Source organism: Paroedura picta, chromosome 6, assembly GCF_049243985.1.
Source record: "Paroedura picta isolate Pp20150507F chromosome 6, Ppicta_v3.0, whole genome shotgun sequence".
Lineage (NCBI taxonomy): Eukaryota > Metazoa > Chordata > Lepidosauria > Squamata > Gekkonidae > Paroedura > Paroedura picta.
The window spans coordinates 62,790,044-62,806,980 of NC_135374.1; the positions used below are offsets into that span (position 1 = coordinate 62,790,044).

Here is a 16,937-nt window from a genome sequence, read left to right on the forward strand (position 1 = left end):
TCTAAGATACAGCCTGACGTCTTAAGTTTTTCCTTACCAAATGGGTATAGTTTAACCATCTCAAATGAACATCCTATTTTAAGATCTGTCTCTAGAGAACTTTAGGGAAGGAAAAACTCTCAAAGATACAGATGCAAGTTAATAAAGCTGCTTTCATTGTCACATTAAGTGTCTCACAGTAAAGCTACAGGTTCTCAAAAACAAAAAGAAATAACTTACTGTGGAGGCAATTAATTCTGGATAGCATAGTGGTCCTCTTAAGTTTACAAACAGAATGGGTAAGAAAGATAGGAATAAGTAAAAACAATGAAACCTCAAACACGCAAATGAAAAAATATACTGAGCTTTGTAACAACTGATTTGAATCTGAAGTGTATTTAACTTTAAAGCTTGTTTGTCAAAAGTATTGAGAAATCTAAACTAACTTGAAAATTTGAATAGCCACTCACATTGCTATCATATTATATATAGTAATATACTAATATATCAAAATGACAAACCTTTTAAAACAAACTTTACCATACATTAAGCATCATTTTCATTCAAAGAGTGACAGGCTGTCCTCTTGCACTACATAGTTCTGCTCTTTGGACTGCTTCACACACTACAAAATGGTCTGATCATATGTCATACATCATTTTGAGGGAAAGTGCTCTAAATCAGTGGTCCGCAACCTTTTACAGGCTGCGGACTGGCGGCAGCAGGGAGGGCGATTGCCCGGCCGGGCATGCGTCATGTGCGGCCAAAAACTGTACTAGCATTGTGCATGCGCGGCCCTGCTTCCCTCTCCCCCTCCTCCCACAGTAAGAAACTTGCCGGGCCGCAAGCTTGCGGTCTGGGAAGTTTCTTACTGCAGGGGGGGGGCGGGGAGAGGGAGCCGCGGCCCGGTGCCACCGCTCTAGATCTTTTTTAGACTACATACATATATGGATTTGGATCTAAAGTGCCCTTCTGACAAAGGAATCTTTCAACAGCAGGAGCCATTCTGTTCTCCGAAATATTCTCTTGCCAGTCCCATGCCTGTTATGGTGAGCTGATGTCAAGTAGCAGGCAGCTGTGTGTCTACAAGGAGTACACAGAATTTCAAAAGATCATGACCCAATTTCACATATAATGCAGTATGCCACAAGTATATGCATGAACAGTGTGCTCTGTAATAATGTGTGAAGCAGTCCCTATATATATAAAAAAGCTCTTCAAGTACAATTATTCAGAATTTTCTAAAGCCTGTTCTTTACATCAGTAAGAAATCAGAACATGATTATAGTATCAGTGTGTTTATAAACACAACTAAACCAAATGCACAAATATGTGGAAGTTTTACACTAAATTATCATTATAAAGCAAGGCACCAAAAAGGGTGGATGAGTGGAATTGCCCCCATCTTGTTCATAATCAAATACTCCGTCAAAGTCCTTTTATAGGGAGTTACCTGCCAAAACAGTTCTTACAAGCGTACCACTTAAGGATATAGTGCAAAATTAATTACCAAGAACAGAGCAGAAAGAACATGAAGTTTTCAACACATGAAGATCTTATATATGGGTATTTCTGTAAACTTTTTAAAAAGAAAGCTGAGAATTCAGATATTTTTAAGGTTCTTTTCTAAAAAGAGAAAATTAACTCACTTTTCTTGGTGGGGGGAGTAAAAATGGTGGGCTTAACCATCACAGCTCAATAATTGAACAGGTTATTGGAGGGGGGTGGGACAATGAAAACCAAGAAAAACATGCACAAAGAAAAAGCCAACTTAAAAAAAAGAAGAAAAAAACCTTTCCGAAAACCAGAGCAGAAGTGGTCTCAAAACAAGTGGCTAAAAATGAGGAAAACGGTAAACCGGAAGTGAAAACTAAAGGCACAAAACATATGCAAGACACAGTGGATAAACCAAAATATGAAGCCAGAACAAATGGAGAGGGGGAAGATAGGGAAATGTCCTAAGTATGAAAGCTGCCCTCATGGCAAAAATGAACAGTGAGAAGTTCAAGGTTTTAATGTTTGTTTGCAATATTAATCAGAAGATGTCCTAAAACTGTTTAATGAAAGGGAAAATTGTTATACCTTTGGATTTCTTCACAGTTCCAGTTTCTGAGATGCTTATGGAGCTCTCAGACACTTTATCACAGTCATGGTCTAGTAGTGCATTGCTATGCCATTGCTGGCTGCTGTCATCTAAGGTCCAGGCATCATGGCTGTTTTCCTGGGTATCTTCATGGGAAGGTAGTATTTGGGATGCAGACAATGACAGTTCTTCATTGGGAGGGAATTGTGCAACAGAATCCTCCAGAGCAGTAGTGTCATTCTGTATATATGAACCATCCATGGCTGCTGCATAGTCCATCATGAGAGCAGCTTCACAATCCTGAGATAAATTAGTCTGGAACATTTTTTAAAAATAAAAGATAGTAAACATACAACTAACTGAAAAACATACTCAAGTATACATGATTTGTACTCACCTTTTTCTCTAAAATCAAATTTTCTTTTCAAATTATCAGATCAAGTGTTCTTTTCAAATTAAATTTGTTTTGTATGTCATAATGTTGGAGTGGGATGCTGTTATTCGAGGAATATAAATGTGAATACTTTTTCAAGTACAAAATATACTTACTAACAAAAGATTTATGATAATGCAGAGATAAATTGGGCACAGTTCATTAGTTTAACAATTTCTTTCAAGAAAAGTTCAACATAAAACAGAGCAGAAACATTAGCAGATGAAATAATCTGCATTCTTACTTTCCGGATGAATGTTATTTAGCTGCACATATTTTTATCTGCTTTTTAAAATCTTTTATTTTCTTTGTGGACTAACAATTGGTTGCTTTTGCTCACATTCTTTTGCCTGATGAGGGATGTTTATTTGAAGGGATCAGAGCCCCAGCTCTGATGTGACACAGCAGAGCAATTTGTCAGATTCAACAGGCAGGTAATATTATCTACCTGAATACCATCTCTGATAATTTCCAGATTTAAAAATAACGAGAAGACTCTGGTCTTCATGTGAAGATCTTGCAGTAATGATGCCCCAATTAATCACCTGTGTTTCTTGCTGCTTGATTGTTGGCCTGTTACTTCCTTTCCTTCTAACTGGCTACTTCCATTAAGCAGAAGGTGTTTGGAATATTCTTTCAGCTGTGTGTAATTTGGCAATATCTTGGCAGGCCTGCCTACTTTCAAGGTCATAAATAAGGCCATAAGCTACCTTGTCCCGGCTGGCCTGGCATAATAAGCTACGGAAGGGAAACACACGTTTGTGATTGGGTGGAGCCCCATGTGGACACTGGCCAAGACAGTCTGGTATAGGGGATCAGAACATGACTTTGCTTGGAGACCTGCTGGCACACTGGCTAAGATAGGTGAGCTGGCAGTACCTGTGTAGTAACAGAGGACATTCCAAGATTGTTGGATCTTTAGTCAGCTGTCTTTTTTTGTTGTATGCTTAGTAATAATAGAAACTTGTCTCACCACTGTGCCTTATTTTCATTATTAATTATTAATTGATATAATTATAAAATACAAGATGCTGTTTCTTTTGTGTTCCCATGACTTGGGGAACCAGAGCAAAGGAGACATTACTCTGTTCTATATTTACACGTGGACTGGTTTTTCCCCCCTTCAAACAGTGGGAACCATAGAAAGTCAGCATACCGAAAAACAAAAATATAGCTGCTAAGACTCCCCCTCTGTTTTTACTTTTTTATTTCTTGGCCTTCTGTCAGTAAAGTATAACAGAGTAATATAGACTTTTAAGAGCCATTAAATTAAATATTCCCCTCATTTTTCCAATTTGTTTTTTTCCTTTTTTAAATATTTTTAATTTTATTTTTCAATATTAATATAAATAATACAATCTGTTTTGTTTGTTTCCCATTTTCCTTTCTGCCCCTCTCCATTTCCTCTCCCCAATTCTCATTTTAAAAATTATTTCTCTCCCCCTCCCCTCCTTGTTATATCTAAATTTTAAAGGGAGATATAAAATGTTTTGCTGGGGATAACCTTCAAGGCCATTCGTGATCTGGGTCCAGTATATTTGAGGGACTGCTATCTCCCTATATCCCCTGCAGGGTTTTGTATTCCATGGGTTCAAATAGGCTGGTGATCCCTGGCCTACATGATGTTTACCCGGCCTTGACCAGAAGAGCTAATGGCCATATTGCAGTTAACCCAGTTCCACAGGGCCTGTAAGATAGGGCTCTTCCGCCAGTCACTTGGTTAAGGTCGGGCAGGCAGAAGATCTTGCCCCTCCTCATAGAGTCATAGAATAATAGAGTTAGAAGGGACCTCAAGAGTCCTCTAGTGTCTCCCACTTGTACCATCATCCCTGGAGACTTGGCAGACTGAGGGAAGCAGGGGTAGGGAGTCTTAATTTTTTGTGGGATTTGGGAATTGCAGGGTTTTGTGTATTTTATTGTATTTTTAAAAAATCTGTTGCATCATATTTTGTCAGCCGCCATTAGCTGACAGGTCGGGAGCAGTGCCATTAATTAATTAAGTAATTAATTAATTGATGGACAAACAAATATAATTATGATTATGAAATGCTGATTTTAAAAAGCTGTTTTACTTTATTTAGATTATATATTATATATGATTTTTAAATAAAATACTTTTTATATAAGGATTTATGACAGCATCACCACCTATTATAACATTCATTACAGACTGGTTACTTTATTATAAAATGTGATGATAACTGTCAACTCCCATATCTGTATAGAAAATATGGAAATAGTACTATATGGAAAACTTCTGTAACGTTTTTAGAAACAGAAAGGCAAAAAAAAAAAAATGGCAAGCAACAATTTGAGGAAAGAAGTCTGATAAACATTCAGAGTATCCAGATTATTCTCCTGTTCAATTCATTGGGACAGTCCTTCCACTTTTAAAATTATATTTCTTTACTTTTAATAGCTTCCTTGAATTTTATTGTTAACCATGCAGTAGGTTGATTGTACATACCCTTTCGATGAGTACTGTACCCTTCTTTCACATTTTATTTGTTTATTTGTTTATTTGTTTTGATTGCTATAATGCCCATTCCTTACAGCTCTGGGCGGTTTACATTGAACATTGAATAACTCTTTTCTGGCTGTTCCCTCATTTTAATAAAAATGTCAATTTTGTTCCCTTTTGAGTAAATGATAAAAACTAACTCTTCTCTTTATACCACTTTAAATGAGAAGGCTTCTTCTAACAGCCAGCCAGCATGAATTTCTGATGTTCCTATGGAGTGCTAGCCTTTTATCAAGGCTTAATCTGAGAAATAAGGACTGCGTTTAGAAGATAGAGCTTAGTTGCAATTTCAGTTTTCTATAAACTGCCCTGAGCTGTGAAGGGAGATTGATATATAAATATAATAAAATAAATAAGCAAAACAAACAAAACATTCAAAAATAAGATGAACGTTTTTTCATAACACAATTCACATGAAGTTGGACAGTCCTTGAAGCTGAGAATGTTAATGTTAATCTTACTTTTGAAATCCCTGATATAATGATCGTGCTTTTCTTCCTGGGAGACTTGAGTTTCTGCTTTGCAGACTCACTCAGCTGCCGAATGGCTACTTCAGCTACAGGATCTGTGCCGTTTAACACCAGCAACTCTGAAATGAATGTGTTTAAGAGAATAACTAGAAACGAAGTCAAAACAGAAAGTTTTTGATCTAAGTAGAAAGCTCATTGTTTCTAAAACCAATAATTTGCTCTTCAGTGTTAACCTTTAAAATATTAATTATACCCATGGAAATAGCTCTCTGTTTTAGGAGTTCAGACTTCATTTGTTTGTCAGCATTTTTTAAATGCACATAGAGCACTGTATAGGTGAGTTTTTAAAAATGTTTTTCTCCCAACTTTTCACAATCTCAAGCAGATTAATAAAAATGTAAACAAACAAGAAAACAAGTCTCAAAAAGCAATCCAAAATGTGTGTTGAGGCACAGGCATTTTCCAAAAGCCTCTTAACCAGGACTTTGTAGCTAGGAGATTCCAGAGATTACTGCAGGTATTACAAATATGCAATGCAGATTCTCCCTGCTTCCCAAATCTTGGCTCTTAAAAGTGTTAAAGAGGGCTGCAGTGTTGTCAGATAATTATTTTCACCAGTTGCCTCCTGCTAATTTGATAGCATTCTAAGTAGAGCAACACATGCTGCGTTGATTATTATGACAATAATGGCCTATGCATGGGGGAGGGAGAGCTGAACCCATGCAGAGAACATAGGAGTAACCCAAAGTTGGGGGACAGATACTTACAGCTCCACCTAAAAGACTATGGCTGCAACACACTTACCTGGGAATATGTTACACTGGATAAAATGGGACATCTTTCCCAGTAGATCTAATTAGGATTGTTCTCGATATCTAAACACTCATAAGGAACACTGATTTTAAAAAAAAAAATTTTTTTACAGAAATCTTAAAAGTGAAGAGATAGCATATTATAAAAAGGTTTCCTTTGTGTGTTTCTCAGGATTCCTTTGTGTGTTTTCTCAGGATGTATTAACTCTTCACAAAACCATGCCACTACATGGATATTTAGGAAAAGATTTCTTGCACTGTGTCCCATCACTGAAATAATAATAACTTTATTTTTATAGCCCACCCTTTATAGCCTAAAAAAGTAATCCATATATCATTTAATGTTTGTTGTGCTGCAATCATCAACATTTAATAACTGTTGTTTAATTAAGTTCTAGGCACAGCTAAAGCAAAAAAAAAGAAGCAGCTTACCTGTATCTGAGGACGATAAAGCTTTGCTCACTGAAGCTTTCCGACAATGGATTGCTTGAATAGACAAATCCTTTTCAATCACTTTTACTTTAGCAGGACTTCTTGCTGGTGAATCTAGAATGCAGGATTGACAGCTATTCTCTATTTTCCTTTAACTTTAGGACTGTCTTTATTTCATAGGCCAGACCTGTCAATCTTCCTTCCCCAAGAAGGAAAAAACCTGACCAGCCAATTGTTCTCTCAGATGAAGACATCTGATGGCTATCAAAGCACAAATGAAGTTTGTCTCTATAAACCTTCCAGTCATGCCCCCCACCAGAATGAACCCATTGTGTTTTTAAAAAATGCTCATTTCTTTCCATAACTTTCACCTCTTCCCTTTCAAACCCGAGGCAGCAGCCATTTTCTATTATGAGAGGAAAGCCTTGAGTAGAGTATTCACCTAGACATATTTCTCATAATTAAATCTTGCTTCAGTAGCAGAATAATGAGTGAAGCTCCTCTTTGTATTAAGGGAGAGAAAAAAAGCAACTCCTTCAGTATCTTTAGGATTGGGAGTATGTTGTAGAACAGAGGGGGTGACTTAATTTATTCTCCTCAGCCCCTCAACAGTTTTTGATACCACTGATTATAGTAACCTTTTGGACTGACTTTCTAGCCTGGGATTGAGAACAAATGCTACTCGGTGGTTCTAGTCCTACCTGGAAGATAAGCTTCACAAAATGGTGCAGGAAGTCAGCTACTCTGCCACTTGGCCTTTGAGGTGCTACAAGATTCCATCTTACCCCTATGCTCTTTAACATACACAGCAAACCACTGGGTGAGGTCATCTGGAGTTATAACATTTAGCCCTATTTTATGCTTCCAGCTGATTATAGAGAAGTGGTAAAAACCTTGAACAAAAGTGCTATTGATAAGCAGAAGGTCTGACCTTGGATTTAAGGTGCAAGGATTCGGGATGTGGTTGCACTACTCTTGAATGAAAATAGTGGTGGATAGGAATGCCTGATACCAGTTTTGACTAGCTAGCCAGTTGCAGCCTTACCTGGACAGAAAGATCTAGTTACTGTGGTACAAGACCTGTTTACATTTAGATTAGATTACTGCAATGTGTTCCATGTGAGGCTGCTCTTGGAAAGCATCCAGAAACTTTAGTTGGTACAGCACAATGCAGCCATTTGGTCACTGGAACCATATCACTCCAGTCCTGGCCCACCTACACACTGCTGACTCATGTTCTACTAAGATTCCTAGATCCTTTTGGCAATACTACTGCCAAGGCAAGTCTCCCCCACCCTATACTGGTGTATATGGTTTTTCCTACCTAAATGTAGAACTTTACATTTGTCCCTATTGAATTTCATTTTATTCAGTTTGCCCAGTTCTCAAGCCTAGCAAAATCATACTGTATCCTGATTCTGTCTTCTGCTGTGTTTGCTATCCCTCCCAGTTTAGTAGCTTGTGAACTGTGAACTGAATGTCTATTCCTGACTTATTCACAACCATTCACCTAAATATCTCGGCATTACCCTGGACAGGGCCTTACCAATGAAGCAGGAGTAACTCACATGCAAAACTACATTCTCCAAAAATTATACAGAACAACTTGAGGTGTGTCTGCAACAACACTTAAATGCTCAGCTTTTGGGATGTTGTATAATACTGTGGAATTTGGTGCTTCAGTATGGCTCAACAGAACCCATGTCCACAAACTTGATGTTCAACTGAGTACAACAAGGAGAACCCTCAGTGGATGTATGAAACCCACTCTGATCTATTGACTACCTACGTTGTGCCACATTGCTCCCCCACATCTCTGAAGGCACAATGAATACAGAAAGATAACTGAAAACACAGAGATGCCCATCAACAAAGACTCAGCTGATGTATGCCCATCCAGGCTAAAGTCCTGACACCCAGCAATAACATCTGCACAAATACTACAATTACAAAATTATGATCTAGGTTAGCGGTCCCCAACTTTCTTGTGGTCGGGGACCGCCTCCGAGGGTGGGAGAGAGCCGGTGGCCCGGCCGCCGCAGCTGTGTGTAAACGCACACGTGCAGTTGCCGCGCATGCACGTTTTTGTCACCAGGTGGCGGTAACGCGCAGGCGCATAGCCGTGCATGCACGTTTTCACCAGCAGGGGGCACAAACACGCATGCGCGGCAGCTCCGTGCATGTGCGTTTGCGTCGCTGCCGTGCCGGCGGCCGCGCCTGCCTCTTTCCCCCCCTCTCGCTGCGGTGGGGGGGGAGGCAGGCGCGGCCGCTGGTGGTACTATGGCCTTCGCGGCCCGGGACCAGGCTGCAGACCAGGGGTTGAGGACCCCTGATCTAGGTAATTAATGGTTGTGAACATGGATGAAATGAGTTCCATCTGATATCAATAACCAAGGCCCTCTCAACCAGGGTTTTCTTAAAACCTGGGCTTTTTTGATGGCCCTGGGAGGGTTTACTGAATGGGTGGGAGTTAATTTTTGTATCTATTTTGAAATTTGTCAAACCCACCTCTCCAAAAATGCCCAATGATGGGCCTGGAGGGAGTGGGAAGTGGAGGGGCCCTGGATGGACATGTTTACACAGCTATGCTTCTGAACCATATTCTGCACAATCATGCCACTCCTGGGTTTTCTCGAAGCCTGAAGAACGTTTCAGGGGTTCCTCAATGGTAAAAAAGTTGAGAAAGCCTGCCATAATCTGATGAACACCAATTAAAGGCCTGTAGCATTTGATTTGCAACATAAAGTATGGAAAACAACAAATGTGAACAGTTTTAGGCAGTATTGGTATGCATTTGGCTAATCAGAGTTGAGAACTACCTGGAAAATACTGGTAAGGTATTTTTCAGTTATATGTAAGCCAATTACAGATCAGAGAACCTGGCTGGCTACCGATACAGTTGAACCTGAATAAAAGCTATTTTTTTGTCTTGATTTATTTGGGGATATTGAGCTATATTGATCAGCTGTGATGGTGGGACTGGGAGCTCTGTGCTGCCTTGGCTGGGGCTGGCTCCTCGGTTTAAGGTTCAATAGGTGCCAGCCCAGAACTGGCCATGATGATGGGGGCTGAGAGCTTCTAGTCAGGTCTGTAGGTTGTGGGGACAATGCAGATCCTGGAGGCAGTATCTCTTGTAGTGCAAGGGTTTTTTTTCCCTTGGGTTTATTGGACCTGAAAAAAGTCAGGATTTCTGAAAAATCCCAGATCAGAGTACCACACTGGTATGGTATCATGGCTTTTCCAGAAATACCTAAATTTTGGTAGGTCCAATAGAGCTGAGCAACAACAACAAGATTTGTTTTGCACACCCCTATTTAGCAGCTGTGCAGACCTATTGGGGAAAAATAGGAGGACCCCAATGTGTTTGTGGTGTGCTTACAACATTAAAAAAAATGTTGAATGTGCTTGTTACCTTGGGAAAAGTATGATAAAAAACTATAGCCTCTCCTTTGCCAAAAACGGACACAAGAACATACTTAAAACCCTTTCCAAGTTATACAGTACTTATTTCTGAGCCCTTGATGAAACCATTTTTATCCGGTTTGCTATGCTATAGGTTTGTGTAAAATTACGGTAACCAAATACCACAGCAACACATGAGTTTGGTCACATGTACCTGTATATTGCAACTTTTATATATCATCAAATGAAAATAAATCTTCAAGGACAAGCCTGGATCCTTGTCTATGTTTTCACCTGAATGCAAAGCAGAAGACCTCCCTTCTAGTAAAGGTTTGGCTTTCACAGAAGTAACAGTTGTGACCACAGTCCCACACGGCATCACAGTCCGATCCTTCTCTACCTTTGCTAGCGTAACAGGAACTTTCAGATGTCTGGATTCCAAAGGCTCTATGTACGAGAACTGGAGAAAAACATTTAGGATTTAAAATTCAGGAAGCACTGTTCAGTGGGAAGGTGCTGATGCATTCTACTCAGTTGGTGCTCCTAGAAAAGCCACAAATGGGCGGGGGGGGGGAGCTGAAAGGTCCAATGCAGAGTTCCACCAACTGCCCACAACCTCTATGCCCACTATATTTGTTCAGAGATACGCTGCTTTTCTTGCCAATGGGTGCCCAAAGTAGCTCACAACATTGTTCTTCCCTCTTCCATCTTAATAACCATCCTGTGAAGTGGATTAAGCTGAGAGAGTGACTGACCCAAAGTCACCCAGCCAACAGAGTGGGGATTCAAATCTGCTTCTCTCACTTCCTAGACCCATATTCAATTCCTATCACCCTGGCTCTCTATTCTGCAGCGGCACATATCTGATACAATGGACTGGGTCAGAATCAGAGTTCTAGGGGCTGTGGCTCAGTGGTACAGAATTTGCTTTGCATGCAGAACGCCTCCTCTTCAATCCCTGCTATTCCTATCTCCAGTTAAGAGGATCAGGCAGCGAGTGAAGTGAAAGACCTCTACACAAGACCCTAAAGAGCTGCTGCCAGTCAGAGTAGGCAACAGTGACCTTGAGGGACCAAGGGTCTGGTTCCATATAAGGCAGTTTCATATGTTCACATGCAAGAGACAAGCCACTGAAAGACCCAACTGTAAGACTAAAGATCTACCTCTGCTGAGACAAACCCTACTGAAAGGCTGTTGCTGTTCAGGTTGCTATTCAGTGCAAAACTTCTTTGGCCAGAAGGCTGTTTCCTGAACAGGTCCAAAGGTACTGTAGCCAAAGCAGAGAAACCACCTAAAAAAGACAGAAGTAACACATGAAAGTAAAGTCTTATTGAGAATAAGCATTGGCTGCACGAGGGAGCTTGAGGTGTTTGCCCGCACCCCAGGCAGCACAGGAGCATATGCCCAGCACTGCACCACTGACTCTTCAGTCCAGTTTTCTTCTACACTCCCCTCCCCCAGCCCATGGGGCCTTGCAGTGAGGACATACCAACTTGGAGCTTACCACCTGCTGATCTTTATCGTCTTTAGTGAACATGGCCCAGCCCAACAAAGTCACACATGTCATATGTGGCCCTTGTAACAAATGAATTCAACATCACTGCACTACTTAAATCAAGTTCAGCTCTAAATAGCCCGACAGAAGAATGGAGGCATTGACACTTTCCAGAACTCTCAGAACAATTTTTCCCTTGAGGAGAAAATTCTGGAGAATTTGAAATCTTGCATGCCATTTCATATTATCTGATTGGTTCTAGTACAAGATATGCTAGGCTTTTGGTTTTTAGGTTTTGCATTGGCTCACTGTTTATTCCAGATGGCAGAGAGCACTGAGGCTCAGGAGAGACATGCATAAGGATGCCTATCATTATAAATGTTGAGCCATTTTAAAAGAAAATTACTCATACTTGATAAATCAGCTATGTTTGGCTGCTGGTTTATCAGACATTTATGCAGGCCTACCATGCTGTCATAGCCTCAGTTAGTAGATTCAATAGGCTACTCAGTAACATTAACCTATAACAACTTCAGGCAGAGAAAAGTATAATGAACTCTATGAGCCCATTCCAGAAAGTTGCAAAGATCAGTTCCTCAGATGAAAAGTAGTGAAGCCCCCCAGGTTCTGTGAGCTAAAGATCCAAGAATCTATTTAAAATCACAAAGCAATGATTTCTTCTACAAATATTTTACTCTTGATAATGCTTATGGATCACGTTTGAACATTTCAGAAATTATTAAATTAATGAAATTAATGCATTATCTTGATTCTAGATAATTTTCAGCATGTTAGATATTTTTGCAAAATAAAATTAGAAGCAACAAATAAGTAGTCTAAGGGACTTACTATCCTTTTCTCCATTTTCTAAGACCTTTATTTGAAGATCTTTTGATTTGGCATTTAATTCACTGTAAAGAAGAAAAACTATTAAATATTCAAATCAACATAGTTTCCTACTTTTCAATACAACAGCAATCCATCTGAAGAAAGCACAAGTTTCTACTCTTTGAATAACTGCTAACAGAACCATGTACAGCCTCACTGGCTGGGTATGAGGACATTTCCTTGGCCACTCCAGAACAGCCATCAACTTCAGCAAAGTACATCTCTGGCAAGACCACTGCACTGCCTTTAATCCTATAAAGACCATATCAGTACAAAAGCACTAAGTGATATACAAACAAGACACAACACTTCTCACTTAATTTCAGTTATTCAATATGACTATTAAATAGTAAGTTGAATACAGGGGGAAATGTTAATTTGAAGAAAGTTTATTCTGACAAGAAAAAAACAACAAATATTGTTTGAAACCAAATTTCAGAATGTCACGTTACAGTTATCTTTACTTTATGTATGTATATAAAGGTTCTATGAGGGGAAAACAGGAGATTACCCAGGTGTTACAATGCATTTTCACATGGGTAGCCATGCTGGTCTGAAGCGACAGAATAAAGTCTGAGCCCAGTGGCACCTTTAAGATTAACCTAGTTTTATTTAAGGTTTAGGCTTTCATGTGCACACTTCATATTTTATATTTTCATTTGGTGAATCAAGTTGAATGTTGCCAAGCCCATAACCACAGTGTTGCCAAAAGAGGCAGTGCCCATCAATCATTTGTCATGCCCATCCAATCAACACTAGAGCTTGGTATGAAATCTTTCACAAGACTTTCAAGTGTATATACAAAAAAGGGAAGGAGTTGAGGTTAAAAGGTGTGAATCTTGTCATAGATCTTCTAAATATGAATTCTCTATGCCAGTGGTCCCCAACCCCCGGTCCAGGAACCGGTACCGGTCCGTAGATCAGTCTGTACCGGGCTGCAGCTCCTCCTCAGGGGCTGCCCTGCCACTCTGCTGCCAGCTCACCTTTGGAGCTCTCCAGCAGCCGCCATGGCTGGGGCTCCCCCTCGGTGTGGCACTGCACAGCTGCTGCTGGCCTCACCCCCAGCAGGCAGCAGGAAGTCAGGGGAGCCAGCGGGAAAGCAAGTGGAGCAGGGGCTCCGGCGGCAGCAACGTCTGACCATTACTAAGGTAAGGGTAAAAGACCAGAAGAAGGGCTTTCGAGCTCAGAACAAGTTTTCAGAACCAATCAGAGCAAGGGTCAGCAGTACAAGGGTCAGCAGTACTGATACTTTCCTGAGTACAGTGTATGAGGAATGGTTGAAAGAAGCAGTGGAAAAACCACTGAAAAGACAAACAAAACAAGACACCAGCCAGTCTTTCAGTAACTGGATGAGTAAGTGGCTTAAGGAAAGGAGAATTCCATATTAAAGGCAAGACAGTAGGAAAAGCCCAGATTGCCTGGAAGATGCTAGAAAATCTATGATTAAGAGTGACAGGAAAAACATCAAGAAAGACCACAAGATAGGAAGTATCAACTGGCTACCAACATAACAAGGAAGCTGCCAAGTAATTCAGCATCTGAATCAGTCATCATCTGAATTACTGGCTAGGATGAATAGTTGGGAAATCTAACAATTTCTTCCAGCAAGGAAAGTAACAGAGCCTCGTCTTATTAACAGCCTTTTACTGAGGGACAGAGTTGCACCTATGTTTGATTTGTAGCCTTTTAAAATAAACATCTTCCCCCACACACGCACACACACAATTTAAGACAGACGTTTTTATTTCCAGGGGACATGACCAATGACTAGTGAATGTTATACCTTCAGGTTTTATCAGGACCTCACAGTTGCGGAGAGTATTTTTCTCACCCAGAGATGGACCATATTCTGTCACAATAAGGTAATTTAATTACCGCACTACAAGCACTAACTGCCTGTTCAGACAGCAACAGAAATTCAGCTGTGGCTGTTACATACGGGATGAGGTGGAGAGACAGGGAGGGAAGGCTGACCCCAGCTTACCAATCTGCATTCTGGTGCAACAGAAGGGAGGAGGGGGATAGGAAGATTAGTACCTAAAGCAGCTGTAACTAATTGAGCACACAATTAGAAACAAGTTGGCTGCTTTATTCCTGTAATCAGTCACAATAAAGGCAGTAGCTTCAATGCATCTTTAGGTGACTGCCCTCCCTTGCTTTAAGGCCCTAGACAGAACGCCCTCCCATCCAGACATGCTCACTCTATGGGGGCATGGCTGTACTGTTACTGGGAATGAACCTTCTATTGTCTATGTTACATTACAAATATTGTTGCCAATGCTGCATTGTTAATGACACCGTTATAAAGTGTATGCTGTACTGTATTATGCAACTCGTGTATCCCATAAACTACCCTGAGCCACAAGGGAGTGCAGTATATAAATCTAGGAATGGACAGACAGATAGCACCTGGAGACCCAGCTTCTCTTCCGTGCTCATCCAAAAAACTAATAAGAAAATGTATCAAATTATATGAAATAGTGTGTTTGTGGGGAGGGCAGGACAGCATACTGTATCACTTACCATGTCATGTCAGAGGCACTGTCCCATGGATGTCCTAGGCATATCTGACACATCATAGAATCAGAGTTGGGAGGGACCTCCAGGGTCACCCAACCCCATGCAGAATGCAGGAAATTCACAACTACAGTACTGTTAGAAGTGGGAGGTGCCACATTTTCCTAGCCATAATATATTACTCTTGTAAAAGCAGGTAATTATTCAGCGTAAGCTGTCAGGAACCCACTAACAAAGAGGTTTGGGAGGGGGTTTTTTGCATTGAAGAAAACAGTGCCAGGAAATGACCTAATTTTCTTATTGGAAACTACACATCCATACAGTGCAGTTTATGAGAAAATAATGTATATTGTTTATAGTTAATGATTTAGAAATTACTCCAGGCATTGGATCTAGTAAATTTGGAAAAATCACTTCTGTATGCTAAATGGACTTTTCCTTGCCTGTAGTGGCACATTATGACCTTTTCCATTACTCTTAGCAGGTGTTCTGGAATCCTTTACTAAGCGTGTTACTGAAATCAGTACTTACAAAATGAACTCTTCTTTCCAAGAGAGGTCAGTGGAATTATTAGCTACAGAACTGCAAAACTTTTGCAAAGGATCATTGAGCTGAATGATACATACTGGATTAATGCTGCCTATAATGAGAAGGAGAAAAGGAAGTTTCACATAATAATTGCTTATATATTTCTATGCATTTCACGTTTTGTGCGTACTGACAAGCAAGTACAACTTTCTTCTCCAAACTCTTGTCTTTTTCATCATTATAGTAATACAAGAAACTCTACCCATTCTGGGATGTATATTAACTATACTAGGTATGTATTATTAATGTTTAAGGATAGTTCATTAGAACTGATTATGGAGGAAGTTCAATCATAATTTGCAAACTCATAATACATATGGATGCATGTGTACAACGGAATTACCAGTTCCCCATTAGAGAGAGGGAAATGGTGTATGTTCACAGGGGGAACTGATCATGGAAGGCCAGCATAAAGGTCTTGATTTACAACAAAAGGTTTTGAATGAGGACATTGAAAGCCAGAAGTACATTTGCCAATATGTGTTGTAAAAACCATTTAATGTTTTGAAACCACCTTGAAGTCTGGAAGTTCCCATTAGTCATCTTACCTAAGACTTCTTTAAAACTGTGCCTAATGATTCCTTTAAAAACAACAAGCCTACTGTTCAGTAATGTATAACACTGGTACCAATCAAAACTCAAAGCATATTAAGCAGAATAAAACAGCAGGTAAATGAAGACAAGTGGAAGCTTCCAATTTACACATATAAAGTGTTCTTACCCTCTATGCTGGCATGCCTGAATTATGCAAGCCTAAGCATGTAGTGGTTCACAAAACCTGATGGACAAGTTATATATCAGTTCTTCAAAGGTATACTGCACAATGCTGTGGCCATTTACTTTTATAGCTTGATTGGTTTTCTCTTTACTCAGAACTCTTGATTTAAAGAAGCAACTTTTGATGGGTCTGAGAAGTACTGCTTAAAAGTTGCTCAGATTTGAAAGCAGCATTTAAAACAGCCCCTCCAGTTGTCAATCAGTACAACAGGGCCAAAAACACTTCAGTAAACAATTTTTCTCATTTCTTTAGATTTAGATTAGTACTGCTACATTAGTACTCCTACATATAAATGCCTGCAGAGTAACAGGCATTAAAAAAAAACTATACCCCATTACAGGCTTCAGAACATAAATGACTAGGAGATGCTGGTAAAAACAGGTTGGCTGCATCATCATCATATTAAATACCTAAGAACCAACTACACTAAAGGGAAAAGGGTGGACAAAGAGGCCACTATTATACCTGCTGCTAGGATAAGTGGGTCTGAAGCCAGCTCCTCCTTTCCCAATCAACATCAACAAAATATTTCATAATGC

The 16,937-nt window shown here is 39.9% G+C and overlaps 1 protein-coding gene across 1 annotated transcript in view; it reads right to left on the minus strand.

The window, feature by feature from the left end:
- C2CD2 (C2 calcium dependent domain containing 2) overlaps positions 1–16,937 on the minus strand; it is a 46,126-nt gene that overhangs the window by 12,914 nt on the left and 16,275 nt on the right. The window contains exons 7-13 of the mRNA XM_077342766.1: positions 15,564–15,672; positions 12,477–12,538; positions 11,296–11,423; positions 10,427–10,592; positions 6,731–6,844; positions 5,478–5,605; positions 2,062–2,377 (exon numbers count right to left, since the gene is read on the minus strand). Of these exons, the coding sequence (XP_077198881.1) occupies positions 2,062–2,377; positions 5,478–5,605; positions 6,731–6,844; positions 10,427–10,592; positions 11,296–11,423; positions 12,477–12,538; positions 15,564–15,672 (1,023 nt within the window). The remainder of the gene's footprint in view (positions 1–2,061; positions 2,378–5,477; positions 5,606–6,730; positions 6,845–10,426; positions 10,593–11,295; positions 11,424–12,476; positions 12,539–15,563; positions 15,673–16,937) is intronic.